At 53.8% G+C, this 16032-nt stretch overlaps 1 protein-coding gene across 1 annotated transcript; it reads left to right on the top strand.

Moving 5' to 3' along the window:
* The first annotated feature begins 2141 nt into the window (after positions 1–2141).
* On the top strand, positions 2142–16032 carry TGFB3 (transforming growth factor beta 3). Its single transcript, XM_083837408.1, has 7 exons — positions 2142–2983; positions 8493–8656; positions 10035–10164; positions 11684–11791; positions 12609–12780; positions 13268–13421; positions 15757–16032. The coding sequence occupies exons 1-7, from the start codon at positions 2260–2262 to the stop codon at positions 15913–15915; spliced, it is 1611 nt and encodes a 536-aa protein (XP_083693534.1). The 5' UTR covers positions 2142–2259; the 3' UTR covers positions 15916–16032.

The following is a 16032-nucleotide window of genomic DNA, read 5'->3' as shown; positions in this document are numbered from 1 at the left end:
CACAGAGGTTCTGGGCCAGTACCTCCTAACCATTGTGAAGCTTCAAACACAAGATTCCTCCCTCTGAAAGGAGGCAGGGCCTTTGGTAGAGAGAAAAGGCCCACGCTTTCGCCTGTCTTGATCTCCACGAGAACAGCCGCTGTTCGAGTTACATCAGCCCCAGCTCAGACCGACAAAACCCAGGCAGGGTTGCCAAGTGTGAAATATTTCCTCCAATACTCACATGCTCGGTAGCCCTGTCAGGCTCTCCCTCAGACCAGCTGGATTCCAGCACATCCAAGATGTGCAACCTGTTAGCGATTGCTGTTTGCAGCCACCAGCAGCGGTTCCAGCGCGTGTCAGACCATGGAGCTTCTTCTCCTCCTCTTTACAACCTAGACAGAGCAACATGCCGAGCGGGAAGTGAGCGGCCCGATACTGCAACCGGCACCGTTCCCACATCCTTCTCCTGTGCTACTACTCCCAAGCGCTAAGATCCCATTGTCCATTCGCAACAGCAAAGTCAGCTCGCAGCCATTAGCAGCAAAATCGCGCATTTTCTGCTATTGAATTTCATCCCATTTTTTCCATCTCAGCCATCAGAATTACCCACCCCCTCCTATAGGACATCGCAGTCCTCCCCTGTATTGACAAAGCCTCCCGACTTTGGACAAGCAGCCAATTTCATTAGCACATTCACTTCAGCATGCCAAGATCATTAATGAAAACTGGGCCCAGGACCAGCCATTGGGGAACTCATTTCATAATCTCTTATAATTCCTGCACTTATCTCCATCTTAACTAATAACTCACCATGTGGCACTGGAGCAAATGGATTGCTGCAGTCCAAAGCAATCAGTTCTACCGCATTTAGCAATGTAACGCGTTGCTTAGAGGAGTTCCCAGAGTGGAAAAGGATCCAGAATTCATCTCAGAAGCACCTCATGAGCATTAGAAACATCCGTCCCCATCCCCATCCCGCAGACAGTTAACAGCAGTGCTCAGAATTTGCAGTCTTAGTTTGCCTGAAGTCATCTTAGAGCCACCAGACCTTGTTCCACCTTTGTCTGCGCAGCCTTCTGAGGAACCATCTTCCCAAAGTGCTCTTCCCAAGCAAAGCACACACAAGCTGTGGCCAGCTCACCCTTTGGTCTCCTCTCTGAAGGGTCACACAGCCTGTGTTCCCCAGGGAGCGCTCCTTGTGTCCAACGCTCCCAGCTGCCCCGTGGACTTCCACTGCACCTCTTCCACACTCGGCGTCTTCACCGGGAGCTGGCTGTGCTCACCCCACAGCAGGACCCCAGGCATGCCCTGGTGTTTCCAGCCCCGCACCTTCGCAACTCACCCCCCAGTTTCTTTGGGAAGGCGGCCAGCGTGCACGAAGCCCCCAGCCCACCCCAATTCTCCAGGACCCTCTCCAGCTGCCCCCAGCATGTCCGCAGAGCAAGGCCCGGCGGGGGGCTCGGGGCACGTCCCACCTCCCGGAGAGGCCCCGTGGAGCCGTGGCAGGAGCGGGGTGCGGGCAGGGGACGGGCGCTGACTCCGGGCAGCCCCAGGCAGCTCCGGGCGGGCCGGGGGCCGACATTTTGTCTCCTGGCCCCCTTCGGAGGGCGGCGGGCGGAGCGGGGCAGGTGCTGGGGGCTGCCACCGCCGGGGCCCCGCGGCCACCTTCCCCCTTGGGCCGGACGCCGCACCGGGGGGCTCCGCGGGGCGCTTTCGGCCGCTTTTACCGCGGTCCGGCAGCGGTTACCGGGCGGGGCGCCCCCGCGGACCACCGCGAAGGGTCCGGCCCGGCCCTGCCGCTGCCCGCCCGGCTCCAGCGGGGGGCGCCCGAGCTCCGCCGCCGCGGAGGCTGCGGCGGCCACGTCGGAGGGCGCCCGGTGCCGCCCCGCCGCCGGGGGGCCCGGCCGCGGGGCTCGGGGGGTGTCCGGTGCCGCCGGCCGTGCGGGGGGCGGCGGCGGCGGGACCCGGCGGGTGGTGGTGGCGGGGGGGGGGGGTGGCGGAGGGCGGGCGGGCGGCGACCGCAGTAGCCGCGGTGCTGCGGGCGAAGGCCGGGCTTGGAGCTCCCCCCCCCGGTGCCGTCCCCCCCCCGGCCGAGCCCCGTCCCGGGGACGTCATGGGAGGGAGGTATAAAATCGCGGCGGCGAGGCCGGCGGAGGGGCAGTGCGCGGCGGAGGGCAGGCCGGGGGACAGCGGGGCAGCCCGGCTGCAGCTGCTGCTGGTGCCGGTGCCGCCGGCGGCGGCGGCGGCGGGGCGATGCCGGTGGCGGCGGGGGCATGAATGGTGCAGCGAGAGGGGCGGGCGCCGCGCTCCCCCCGCGGCGGCGGCGGCGGGGCGGCGCGGCCCGCTGCTGACACGTGCGGCGGCGCGGCGCGGCGGGGCGCTCCCGGCTCCGCGGGGCGCGGGGCGGCGCATGGGGAAGGAGCCCGGCGCGGCGAGGCACGGCGCCCGCCGCCGCTTCTCCCCGCGGAGCGCTGCCAGCTCTTCCTGGAAGTCGTGAGCGGCGCGCGGCGCGGTGAGTTCATGCACCTCCTCGCCAAGCCTCAGCCCGCGGGATCTGGGGAGGCTGCCGCCGGAGCACCGCCCGGTCCCCCGCGCCCGCTCGCCGCTGCCCGGGGGGCTCTCCCGGGGGCCTCCGCCGCCCCCTCGCACATGAAGATGTACGTGCAAAGGGCTCTGGTGCTGCTCTCGCTGCTGAGCTTCGCCACCGTGAGCCTCGCGCTGTCCTCCTGCACCACCTTGGACCTCGACCACATCAAGAAGAAGCGGGTGGAAGCCATTCGGGGGCAGATCCTGAGCAAGCTGCGGCTCACCAGCCCCCCGGAGACTGTGGGGCCGGCTCATGTGCCCTACCAGATCCTGGCCCTCTACAACAGCACCCGGGAGCTGCTGGAGGAGATGGAGGAGGAGAAGGAGGAGAGCTGCTCGCAGGACAACACCGAGTCCGAATACTATGCCAAAGAGATCCATAAATTTGACATGATCCAGGGCCTCCCCGAGCACAGTAAGTGCCGGGCTCCCGTGCGCGCCGGCCCGGCGCGGGGTGCCGCACCCGGGGGCAGCCTGCCCGCCGCACCGGGAGCCGAGGAGCGGCGGCCGCCGGGGATCGGGGAGCTCGGGGCCGGGGCCGGGGTCCCGGCGGGGCTGGGGGGCGTCCCCGCCCGGCTGCGCGCTGGGGTGCAGGGCTGAAAGGGGCCGGGGGGCGCGGGGCTCGGCCCCCCGCAGGTGGAGGAGGCTGGGCGCTGGCAGCCGGCGGGGCAGCCAGAGGGGTCCCCGGCCGGGGAGCTGCAAGGGAAGGCCGGGAGGGGAGGGAGGGCGAGGTGGGGAGGCGGCAGGAGTGGATGCAGAGGGGGCTTGGGGTGTGTGCGGCACATGGGGTTAGGGAAAAGAGGCCAGTCCCTGGTGCCGGGCAGGTGGCCGGGCTCGTCCCTGCCGCAGATCCAGGCAACCTGTTCGGTCAGCCGGCACCCGAGCCGGCTCCAGGGAGGGTGGCGAGGCACTCGCTGGGAAGGCTCCCGCATGGAGGACGGCCGTGGAGGATGTTACGCTGACAGCGGCGAGGGATCGGAGAGCGAGAAGATAGCAGGGATGCCGAGCAGGTGCAAAGCAGACAGTGATGCACAGGGGACCCCCTAGGGAACACAGGCACTGAGGAAACGTGACAGATGTTGAGCAGGTGCAGAGCAGATGATGAGCAGGCCCAGATGCAGACACTAAGCAGATTCAGGTGCAGAAGCTGAGCAGATGCAGATGCAAAGACAGAGTGAGCAGACATGAACCCCGAGTAGACTGCAGATGCTGAGCAGATGTAGGCACAAGCAATGCTTTCGGTCTGTGCTTTGGATTCTTTAGGGTTGGAAGATGTTGGTGGGCATGCAGTCATACCCCCATCCAGGGTGTCCTCCCGTGATGTAGTGCGGTGCTGGGGACACTGCTTGAACGCCTGCAGTTCTGGGGAGGAGCTGTGACTCGGTGCAGGCAGCCTCAGAATGCAGTTACTCTGCCAGGTTTATGTTAATCTTGACATATGATGAGCTGGAATAAGAGCTACAATGTGGTAATGCAACAAATTTCACTTAATCTCTAGCAGACGGCACTCCATATGGTTATATGATTAGCTCTTAGTTCAGGAGGCACCAAGACTCGAGGAACAGAAAGTGCACAGAGTACTAGCAGCTTACCCAGATTTCAACATTTTTGACCTACTAAAGTGAAATTCTAAAAATATGTGGGGAAACCAAGTGTCTGTGCAAAATAATACAGCCGCACTACGAACTGGTGTGTTTTGGAGAAGGATACTGGGAAAGCATAACAGTGGGAAATGAAGTCGGAGGAGTGGATTTGGATAAAGTGGAGGGGTAAGGTGAAGGAAGATGCGCATGGGAAGGAGCGGGGAGGCAGTGGGGAGGGTCTGTGAGTGAGTGCAAGGAGAGCTCGGGGCAATAGAAGTGGGTGCTGCAGGTGGGCACGGACATTGCTATAAGGAAAGTCCCACAGGCTCAGCCACTGTCCACCACGTGCAGAGTAACATCTCCATGCCTATGGAAATGAACGAACCTGCCCCATGTCCCTCTAGGACACCACGGCAAGACCAAGCTGTGCTGAGATTAAATTCCTGGGAGTGGGCAGAGGAAAGAGAAAGGGGGAACTTTAGAGTTGGGTCCCAGCAGGAGAGAAGAGCTGCAGACGGGCTGTGGTGTCAAGAGACATGCTCCTTTTCAGACCTGGGGAGTTTCATCTCGTACACCATGGCTGAATTTGGCCCCGTGTCTTCAAAAGTGGCTGATGTTCAACTTTCCCATGACTCTGTCACTGTGCCAGGCAGTGATCTCAGAGCACGTTCAGAGCCAAAGCCCGTCTCCTCCGGGGGGGAAGGGGAGCACGGCTCCATTGAGGGAACTGTGAAGATGATACAGGCAAGGCTCAAATGTGCGCGCGCACAAACTGTTCTAGATCCAAAGTATTAGTCGAGCAGTTTGTTGGCTCAGAGAAGTCATCCTTCTCCAAGACTTAAGGCCCAACAGTGAGGAAAGTTGAGGAGCAAAAATAGCAGCAGGGAGAGCCTGATCCTTCTAGGAAGGAAGGATTTTCAGGAGCAGGTCCCTGTCCCCACTCTGAGCTGTTTGGTGATTCAGAGAATGGTCCTCCTGCTGCTGTGCCTCTCAGGCACGTTGTCTAAATTATAAGGAATATTCTTTGAGAGAATAGCTCCCTCTTGATCAACCATTCACTTCAAGGATCTCCTAAAACTCATGGGGGTTCAGGCCCCCTTGAGCACTGATTGCTGGTTAGATTCAAGCTCAGAAAGCATCTGCAATGGTCCTGCAAAAAGCTTTGCTTTCCTTCCCAAGGAAAACCATGCCATTTTCCAAGCCAGCAGGAGAGACAAGGCAATTAAAGCAATGGGTCTTTGGGCCAAGCACCCCTTCCCTCTAAACCTACCACCTGCAGAGTTCCAGAAGGATTTTTTTTTTCTCCTGAGTTCTGCAGCTTTGGCATTAAGCACCTTGAAGTACCGGTGCTATGATACAGAGTGAAGCAGCACCTGCCTGCAGCCAGCCTGCCCTTCCTTGACATCCAGGTGGAACCACACAGTGATCAGCTGCCTCGAGGCTGGCCAGAAACAGTAGCTGTGTGGGATTGGTGGCACATGGAGAACCTGCACCTTGCTGAGAGCAGTTGTAGGAAGAGGGGATTTCCCAAAGAACACGCTCCCTGCATCCTACCCTGTGCTCCAGGAGGCTGCTGGTCTCATCGTTTGTTCCGTCAACAGCTCTGAGGCTGGCTGGGCTCCACAGTAATAGCAGGGCCTATCGTGAGGATGTATCCTGTCGTGTCAGACACAGAGTGGCATGGGTACACAGGTGTCACGGATTCCCTGCCTCTAGGCTTTGTTACAGCCACTGACTGTTGTAGACTTGCAAGCATATTGCCTCTAGGCTTTGTTCCTTGCTGGTATCTGGACAAGTCGAGATTCCAGCACGGTTAACACACCATGAGCTGGGACTGGACCAAATTCCCTGAAAACATCACCTAGCTGCACTTGCCTGTGACCTCTTAAAATGAAGACTTTTCCCCAAAGCAGACAGCTTTCTGGGAGTGAGACCTGTGTTCTGGACGTCCGACTGTGAGAAGCAGGCTCCAACCTTGCAGTGCTGAGAATGAAACAGAATGCAGCTCTACTGCCCCATCGCAGAGTGCTGGTTCCCAGGGTATGAAGGCAACAGGCAGCTTCTCCTTAGGAAAGGCAAGATAGCCGTTATCGTTTCCACTAGGAAGGTCTCCACAGACACCTCTGCCTTACTGGTGAAGGAAGTAGGTAGGTGGCAGTGTGGAGATACCAGGGAAGTGCATGAGATGGCCATCTGTTACCAGCACAGCTGCCTCACCTCTTAGCCAAAACATTTTAAGGAGTTGATGAACAATAAATCATTTTGTCTCTCATCTGCACTGTGCTGTAGGACCACATTTGCAGTCTCTAAGTAGATTATCAGATAAAAGTGCCAATGTAAAAAGATCATGGGCTAGCCTGACCACTGGTCTGATCTAGAAAGGCATTTTGATGGTTACTGGGACACCCCTCCTGGACAGGCAGGCGGCTCTGCAATGGAAGGGCAGGCTGTCAGCAGCACTATTAATAGGGCTAGGATTACAAAACAGCTTAAGGGGGTATTAAAACGCAGTATCCACCTAGCTCTATGACTCAGAACAGTTATGAGTGTTAGGCTTCAGCTACGAAGATGCTTTGGGGCATTTAATGAGATCAGAGCTTGCTGATCTGTGCTTTTCTGTGGCACAAAACCTAGAAGTGGTCACAGTGGTGGAGTCCCCACAGTGGGTGTCCTCTCGTGGCTCGGTGCACTCTCTGTGCTGCAGGGCTGTTGGGCTGAGCATACCAGCTTGCAACTGCAATGGGGTCCAGTCTCCTGGGGCTACCAAATATTCATGTCTTTAATAGCAGGCAGAGATGTTCCTGTACAGAAATGCTGTTCCATTCAACAGTAGAAATGGCAAAAAAAACCTCCAATCAAACCTCAATGGGAGCATCTGGTCATTAGCTTATTGAGTAGAATTTTTGCAGCCTAAGAACACATCTTTGTAAACTGTCAGGCTCCTGCTTGCCAAATCTGGGTGTAGCACAAGAGGAAGACGTTCATCTTCATGTAGATGACTCCAGAAGTGCATCAGCATTGCTCAAAGCAGAATTTGGCACAGGAAGTGAACTTCTGCTCTCAGGCACTGTTCCACACTAGTCCATCTTCAGAATCTATTTCCCTTGGGAGACAGTGGTGCTGTGAAGAGAGGGGCCAACTCCAGGAATATAACTTCAAGGTTACCAGGACTTCCAGCCTATTTGTCACGGAGTGGAACTGTGGCTGGGAACAGGTGATAGTTTTTCTTTTTTCTTTTTTAATATAAAACAAGAAAGGAAAAGAAAAACCACAAATATCAGCTGACATGAGAGCCTCGTGTTGCCTTGGACAACAGCCAGAGGTCATATGAGAAGCTTTGTAGAACTGCAAACAGATCTGCATGTGGGTGTAGAGCAGGAGTTGCTGTGCCTTATCTGCAGGAAACCTTAAAGCCTTAATGATGCTGAGCCTTGAAGGCTAACAGGTCAACAGGAGAGGAGCAACAGGAATCACAGCCTTCTCCATGGGACCAAAATGGTCCCAATGAAGAGAAGCTTTTTTTTTTTTTTTTTTGAGAACTCTTTTGGACTTTGTGTTTTTTACCCACTGTCTTTCTGGGCATCTGCGAAGTGGATTTTTCTGCTCAGCAGGCACACATCCAGGCAGAGACTTGCTGTGCTATTTCCTGCCCATGTGTCTGATCTCCGCAGGCCTCTCAGCACTATTATTCTGTCCTTGAAGAACTCTGTATCTGGTACTATCCATGAATTCCTCCTCCAGGTCATGGGTGAGAACTGACCTTAAGACCCAGTTCTTTAAGTACGCACTGAACAGTCACTGCTCCCAAGAAGTCTTCCACACCTCATGCTTTGTGGACGCTTGTCTGGCTTTCATTTTAGGAGACAATGTCAAGGTTTGTAACAGGATCACCTTCAATGTACCTTCATCTCTCCAGCATGAGCACAGGGTCAGAGTGACGCCACCATGACGACTGAGAATGGGTCCTACTAGCTGCAAATGAGGCTGCCCCGTTGCCTTCGCTGGGATTGTTGCTTTGAATGCAGGAGACTTAGGAGTACCAGCAATGTGCAATGAACAGTTAGAAGAGAATTAAAAATACTGTTGATCTCCACTGATTCTCCAGCTTGCAGCATTGAAATAATGGTGGCAGTAGTGGGAAGATTTTGCAAAATACTCCAAATGTAGAGCAAATTTGAGTGAATTCATCCTGTCTTACCTCTAACCATATAATCATACTTTAAAGGTGGTGAGATGTTTGAGTGGCAGGCCTCAGCTGGGAAGCTCTTTCTCAGTCTGTTTATTTGAGATCCCTCACCTCTGGCCTGAAGTTCTCAGTCTTTCCCTCTTTCTTTCTCCTAGATGAGTTGGGCATTTGCCCCAAAGGTGTCACCTCCAACGTGTTCCGCTTTAACGTGTCCTCGGCAGAGAAGAACAGCACCAACCTGTTCCGGGCCGAGTTCCGGGTGCTGCGTGTGCCCAACCCAAGCTCCAAACGCAGTGAGCAGCGCATTGAGCTCTTCCAGGTGGGTATCCTCCTCACCTTCCCCAGTGCCTGAGGCTCCTTAGTCACTGCCTCAATTGACATGTGCAAGGCCACAGAAGAGAGAGAGAAGAAATCCCGTGCCTTGCCCTCGGCTTCTTCCAGCACACGCGGTGATACAGTCACCTTTCCTCCCTGTTACAGTGTGGTGCTGTCCTTTTTCACACTCACGTTGCCCAGCTGCTCTGAGCACCCCGGTGTGGTGCTCGCTGCAGCTCTTTGCTGCACTGAGAAGGGGGTTGGAAGAGGCACTCCTCACCAGTGGAGGATCCCTGACCCTCCTGTCACATCTGCACGCGTAGGTCCCTTGGCAGTTTTGTTCCCCTGACTATCGCAGCACAATGCAGTTGGTGCTAATCCAATGGGTGGAGCTCTCTGACTTGTCACAGGCTTACCGGAAAAGAAACGCTCACTTTCAATGTTCCTTTCACCAGCAGTTGGGGGCACAATTCCTGGCACCCTTAGTGTAGATGCTTATCTCGAGTTTGGTTTGAACTCTTGGGCTCCCCTGGCACAATAAGGCCTGGCTCAGGTTTGGAAGTGGTCTCAGGCCAGGCCAAACTGCCCAGCTAACGGTACAGTTTAGCATCCAGGCAGCACATTCCCACAGGCTGCTGTCTGTCCACTTTGTAGGAGGAATACAGCTAAAATTGTCTTTGGCTGTTAGCTCTTCAGGTCTTCCTGGAATTGAGCTTTAAAAGTCAGAGCAGTTCTCCACCAGATGAGACTGCTGACAAGAAGGCAAGCCCCAAGCTTCTCCATGGGTTCAGTGTCCTGTGGAATGAACCCAGGGTGCTGCAGCAAGGTGCACCTTGCACAGACTGTGGTTGCCTGTCTGGAAATGGCAGGGGATATCAGAGCAGGGGGGGAGTTCTCCAAACCTTATCAGCCCTGGTGTGTTTTGGTAGAAGCTGAAGAGTGGAGGACACATGAAAACACCACTTTGTAGGACTCAACAGGCTTGCTGGGCAAGGGACCCATGGCAAGGTGTTCTGTTACCCACAGCTGGGTCTACTTTGAAATCCAGACCCACATCCCACACATTAATACAAAAATAAAACCACCCGTTACATCTGTTGCTGTATGCTTCTGCCTCTGGATATGTATCCCGAAGCACGGATGGGCTGGAAGAGGTGAGCTGCTTAGGACACAGAAATAGATGCTGTGTAGATCTCTGGAGTTCAGGTTGGTTGTGAAGCACGTTCCTCTCACGTGTGCCAGGGTATTCCTGCTGTCTCATGTGTTGGGCCCCACCTTCTGAATTTGTTTGTAGCAAGCTGTGGAAGAAAAAAAAGACACAAAGCTGTTCCTTCCTCATGCATGGCATTGGCTGATTCTCTCTACCACTCCTTCTAACGCAGATCCTTCGGCCGGATGAGCACATAGCAAAGCAGCGCTACCTCAGTGGCAGGAATGTGCAGACACGGGGCTCCCCTGAGTGGCTGTCCTTCGATGTCACCGAGACTGTGCGCGAGTGGCTCCTGCACAGAGGTAGGGGTCTTACCTCGACTGGGTGTCAAGACGTCCATAGAAACATGGATCAGTGTTGGCAGGAGCATATATTTGCTCCTAGTTTTGCAGGAGCACTGCTCAAATAGAGAGCAGCTTCTTTCAGCTTGAGAACAAACCTTCCCCCGGAGAGCCACCTCAGAGTGTGTGACATTTGCTAGCCTCCTAGCTCTGGCCTGGAGTCCCCGCTGTGCAGCTCTGTGGGCTGAGTCGGAATAAGGTTTCATCCTGTGGAGGAGGAAATTGTTTTCACTGAGAGATGCTGGAACTTCTTTTGTTTCTTTGATTCTAAGCCCAGGGGGACCTCTCCGCTGGTCTAATCTATCGTCTGCAATTCATAGAAAATGAGGATTGCTCTGGTTTAACTTTCTTGTGAGCTAGAGCACATCTAGTAGGAAAAACAGCATGGATCCCGATTTCTTTAGCTGTTTACAGCTTGGCAGGTATAAAGGTGAGGAAATACCAGAGGCTGACACACCTAGACAGAACATACCTCTGCCACCACTGGGCAGCCCTACAGATACTTACGGGGCAGCTCCCAGCAAGAACACTGACCCCATTCACAGCTGGAGCATAGGCACCGTGACTCACAGCTGGATTGGCCTCACAGATAGAAGCTAGGTGCCACTGAAAACTGGAATGCAGGCACTGGCAAGCAGCCGCTCCCTGGAAGGATAAGCTGTGAGCTTGTAGGCTCCTCCTTTTTGAAGCGCTCCCAGTTGTGTCCCGATGGCTGGAGTTCAGCGCTGGAACTGCGGCGAGCTCTGGGCAGGCACACTGGCTGACAGACATCACAGAGTATGCTGTGCTTAGGAAAAAAGGTGCTAGGCACCTTGTCAATGCCCCAGGGAGCCAGATGTTTCAATTCATGACACAACATAGAAAAAAAGAGCTTTCATAAGAGTCTTATGTTCCCTGGGTCAGGCCCACACAGCATGACTGGTCCAGGAAGTTATTATGAAAATAGACTTGCCTCTGGAAAGTCTGTGTGAATGAGACCGCTAGCGGCTCAACAAAACAGGAGGCTGCAGCTGCTGAGAAAAACGCTTCCAGTGAAATTACTTGTCCATATCCAACTCGCTTATTTTCAGGTCTCTCCTTCAGACACTAACCAGAAGCCAGATAGCAGACAGGTACTGAGGGCGGCAAAACTAATTCAACACAGACACCACAGGCCAACTCTTTAAAATACTTATTTTCCAGTGGAGCTCTTCAAAGCTCACAAATGTTTTTGGGTGCTGAATAGACTAAAAAACGTAATCAGGAACACCAGGTTATCAGGAGCATGGCTTTTGGCACAAGTGAGGCCACAAGATTCTGCTTCCCATTCTCCTTTCCAAGTCAGCTCCTGTGCCCCAGCTCTGATAGCATCCCTCACTTTGAGACGGACCCACAGCCTAGGAGTTCAGCACAGTCCTTGTCCCCCATGGAGCTTCCCTGTGACAGGAACGGCCCCAGCCGAGGAAAGCTGTTTCTTACAGAGTCCTCTCTTTCTTTGCAGAGTCCAACCTTGGCCTGGAAATTAGCATACACTGCCCTTGCCATACTTTTCAGCCCAATGGGGACATCTTGGAGAATTTGCACGAGGTCTTGGAGATCAAATTCAAAGGTGATAAAGAGCTGGATTAGGGGAGGCCGTTGGAGAAGGGAAAGCCTGGAGCGTCTAAAGAAAAAAAACAACAAAGTCTTCCTTTGCATAGTTGAGGATTTTACCTTGCACAACATTTGTTGTAAAGAATACAGCTCTGGGTTTGCATGTTGATCATACAGGTATACCCATTTTGTAGATAGGTTAGAAATGGGAGAAAGGAAGCGCCGGCTGGGTGGGTTTGCATGCGTGTCTGCAGAAAGGAGTAATTTTGTATTTCAGTGTCTCTCTGGGAAGCTCAGCTTGATGCCTTCTCAGATTTCCACAGAGGCTCTGCTTTCCAGTTAGGGTGACTGGAACACAAGGAAGTCAGGCATCCTGTGTGAGGTGGCCCAGAGAGTCAGTGGCTTGGCTGGCCTAAGAAGTAGGAACCTCCTGGCTTGCAGCCCTGGGCTGCAGCCACTGGCCCCCACAGGCTTCATTTCTGAGGCTGTTCTGCAGAGTGCCAATGATCTGACATCTTCTTTAAACCATTCATCTTCCTGCCTGTCCTGGGACTGAAGCCAGGAGCGAGTGGGATGGATTAATGGCCCCACCAGCAGTTTACAAATGGTAAAACAGGTGGCCCACAAGACTCTATTTCAGGCCTGCAACAGTCAGATTCACCGGGAATAAGGGGGTCCCTGGGAGGGAAGAAGTCCAAGCATAAGTGGAAGTGGAGCCTGAGTCCCTTTTGCTTTGGTCCAAGGGCAGGCATGAAAGCGTTAAATGAAAAGCCTCGTTGTGTCATCTGCTTCCGTACTGACATCTTCTCTGTGGATCCTGTTTCTCTCTGAAGGCATTGACAACGAGGATGACTATGGCCGTGGGGACTTAGGGCGCCTGAAGAAGCAGAAAGACTTGCATAATCCCCACCTCATCTTGATGATGTTACCCCCGCATCGCCTGGAGAGCCCAACGCTGGGGGGCCAGAGGAAGAAACGGGCCCTGGATACCAACTACTGTTTCCGGTAAGTGAGAATCCTGCCGTTGTCACCGGGTCCCGGGCCTGAGGCTGGCAAGCGTGGTGACACTTCACATCTCTGGGAAAGGCAGCGTCCTCCGAGGGGGTGCTGAGTCACCATGGTGCTGCAGGGGCCATGTGAGGACCGCTGCTCAGCTGACTGCTCCTTGTGGCCTCCAAGAAGGGGACACTGGCCAGCTCAGCAGAGTCACTGTGAGCTTCTGGCTGAGTTGCAGCGGCCCCTTGCCAGCCCCCGGGTGCGGGACAGCAGGGAGGTGCTGCCCCCGGGGCCAGCGGCAGAGTTTCCTGTAAGCGTGTGGGTAGAGCCAGGCAGCTGGCCTGCCTGCCTCTGCCGCTCCTCCGCTCCCAGAGCAGGCCAGCACCGTGTCCCACCGGGTACTGCTGATACTGGCCCTTCCCTTCAGGAAGCTGCATCATGCAAGCACATATAAGGCCCTTCTCTAGATTCACTGTGTGCCGATGCTGTGTTTCAGGAACCTGGAGGAGAACTGCTGCGTGCGTCCTCTTTACATCGACTTCCGACAGGACCTGGGCTGGAAGTGGGTCCACGAGCCTAAAGGCTACTTTGCTAACTTTTGTTCGGGCCCTTGTCCGTACCTGCGCAGCGCTGACACCACTCACAGCACGGTACATCCAGCGTCTTTTCCTTGGGGCTCTGACTCCCCCTTCCTTCCTCAGTCTTACCACATCTGGTCTCTTCAAAACAGCAGAAGCAGTTCAGATTAATACTTGTAGAAAAACTCCAAGGAAACTGCAGGAAAGAGTCTAGGTGGTTCAGCAGGGGGGATGTTCTTCGTATGGACTCAATACAGAGTCCATGCTTCCAGCCAAACGTTGAGGAGTGTGCTGCATCTTGGATGAGATGGGAAACAGCAGGACTCACAGTTTTAGGGTACCTATTTGGTAAGGGCCAGAGTGTTAACTGAATCCCTCAAATCAAATGTCAACCCTGGTCATTTTGTTCTGCCTATTTTTTTCCTGCATTTTTCAATGGATAGAGGATTTTTGTACACTCCGTCAGGTTGTCATGCAAAGCTATTGAGCCTTGGCACACACCTGCTGTCTACTACTAGAGGGGCAGCTGTAGTCCAGAAGTAATGGGGAGTCCATGTCCAGAAGTGAACATGGCTGTGCAGCAAGCTTCCCCTTTCTGCACTGGCATCCTTTCCAGCTGTATAAATCCCACCTGACCTATGGTTTGTTCTCACTAGGCAGTGAAATTAACATATATAACTAGCAGAAAGCAAATATTTTCAGGTAACTTTCACATAACCTCTACTTAACATATGTACACTGGGCAGTCTTTGGGAAGAGTGCCACCTGAGCCCCACTACTGTCTAGAGCATAAAAAAGAAGGCAATAGAAAAGCATGCCAATGGAAGAAGCACTAAGAGGAGAAGACAGACTAATCAGCTGACAGTCCATTGCTAAAGCAAGAAAAGCCAGAGGAGAATCCTGTGCTTCTGTCCCCAGAAGAGAAAAGGCAGCAAGTCAGAGAATGCAACAGCTCACTTAGCTTCAGGTTTCACTACAAAAGTCACTAGAAAAATGCTGACTTGGCAGAAGAATAATTAACTGGGTAATGATGATATTGCAGGAAAGATGTTAACATATTCTTGACAGCTTAAGAGTCTGCAAAGCAGCAAGGCTCGCTAAGGCTAAAGGACTGGTATGAGTGGGAGCAGTTGATCTAAGGGAATGAAACAGTGGACAGATGCTGGGCAGGGCAAGTAAATGAACAGCTTAGGAAGGGTAACATGCATGCAGTGTGGTACATATACCATCTAGTTGTCCTGAGAAACTCCCTAATAGATACTGGGATGAACGAGCATGAGAGAAAGGAGAATTTAGTATGGTCCCTGATGTTCTCATCTTGATCAAGAAAGGAAATGCTCAAGCAGTAAGTTCAGCTGAGTGATCTGAGCAATCTTCAGAACAATACCACTGCTGACAGCTTGCCAGCACCACCTAGGAAAAACATGGCAAAAAGCAGATTTCTCACCAGTCTGTTTAACTTTGCTGAGTACAGCAGCCCCAGAGGATGTGGTACCCATGTGGTACAGCCAGGGCCTTCGCTCAGTATTCCAAAGAGCTTCTACCAAAATAACTGGAACTACATGGATCTGGATGATAGAACAGGATACCTCCTTAGAACCTCTGATCCACCAGGACTGTAGTTAACAGACAAGGTGCTGGACCTTGTCATATAACCCAGAGAAATGCTAACAAGACCGCAGTAGCACAGGTGAGATGATATTTTGGCCCCATGATTCAGCAAGTTGCATATCACTGAAAAGTGGCCACCTCTGGGAAGAAACATGGCAATTCTTTTGTGGGGGCTGCATGGCCAGAGTGTACAGTCATCTGTGGGACAGGGCCAGCTGGGAGAAGGAATCCAGTGCGGTCCCACAGGACACTGTCCTGGCTCCAGCATTATAGTGTAATGACTTGGAGGAGGGAGTGGAGAGCGAGAGCATGAGACAGTTCAAAGCTGGGAGGGAACTGTGAATACTCAAGATGATGGGCATCCATCCAGTGCTATCTAGAGATGTTAGCTGAAATAAGCAGCACTGAGTTTCTTTCTTCTGATTTCTGTAACGGAACCAAAGACAATGCAGCCCCAGGCTGGTTATACCCAGCCTTGTTATAAGCAAAAATTGTGACACTATACCCCATAGCCAGTTAAAAATTAAAGGAGTGAATTATTCCTTGGACTCTTTCAACCCTTAGGCATTGGCCAGGGGCTACACTAAAGTTAAAAAGAAAGATGTCTTTGGGTCAGGCCCGGGTAGGTGATATCCTTTAGGAGCAGGCCATGGTCAGGACATGATGAGAGTATTACTCATTTCGGGGAAAAGCCCTCTGATGAGCATAGTCCAAGTACCTAGACCAAATACCTTCCTGTCCTCAACCACTTTAAATGGATTCCTGGCTTTGTCACCACATTTACATGTTTCCACAGGTGCTGGGCTTATACAACACGCTGAACCCTGAGGCGTCTGCTTCGCCCTGCTGTGTCCCCCAGGACCTGGAGCCACTCACCATCTTGTACTACGTCGGGAGGACCCCCAAAGTGGAGCAGCTCTCCAACATGGTGGTGAAATCCTGCAAGTGCAGCTGAAAGGCACCCTGGCCCGCCCAAAGCCAAGAGAGAAACTGTCAGCACCCACTCTCCTGCTCCCAGGCTAACACAAAAGGAACCGGGGGTCAGAGACTACGCATGCAGAGGGCCGAGCAC

This window comes from Anser anser (assembly GCF_964211835.1).
Source record: "Anser anser genome assembly, chromosome: 5".
NCBI lineage: Eukaryota > Metazoa > Chordata > Aves > Anseriformes > Anatidae > Anser > Anser anser.
The sequence above is the reverse complement of the archived record's forward strand: the minus strand, read 5'-3'. Positions and strand labels throughout refer to the sequence as shown.

Excerpts from the sequence above, each read along its gene's own strand:
- TGFB3 (XM_083837408.1), top strand. The coding sequence starts at position 2,260 with ATGGTGCAGCGAGAGGGGCGGGCGCCGCGCTCCCCCCGCGGCGGCGGC. Across the intron at positions 10,165-11,683 it reads CGAGTGGCTCCTGCACAGAG|AGTCCAACCTTGGCCTGGAA; the intron begins GTAGGGGTCTTA and ends CTTTCTTTGCAG. Across the intron at positions 12,781-13,267 it reads GATACCAACTACTGTTTCCG|GAACCTGGAGGAGAACTGCT; the intron begins GTAAGTGAGAAT and ends GCTGTGTTTCAG.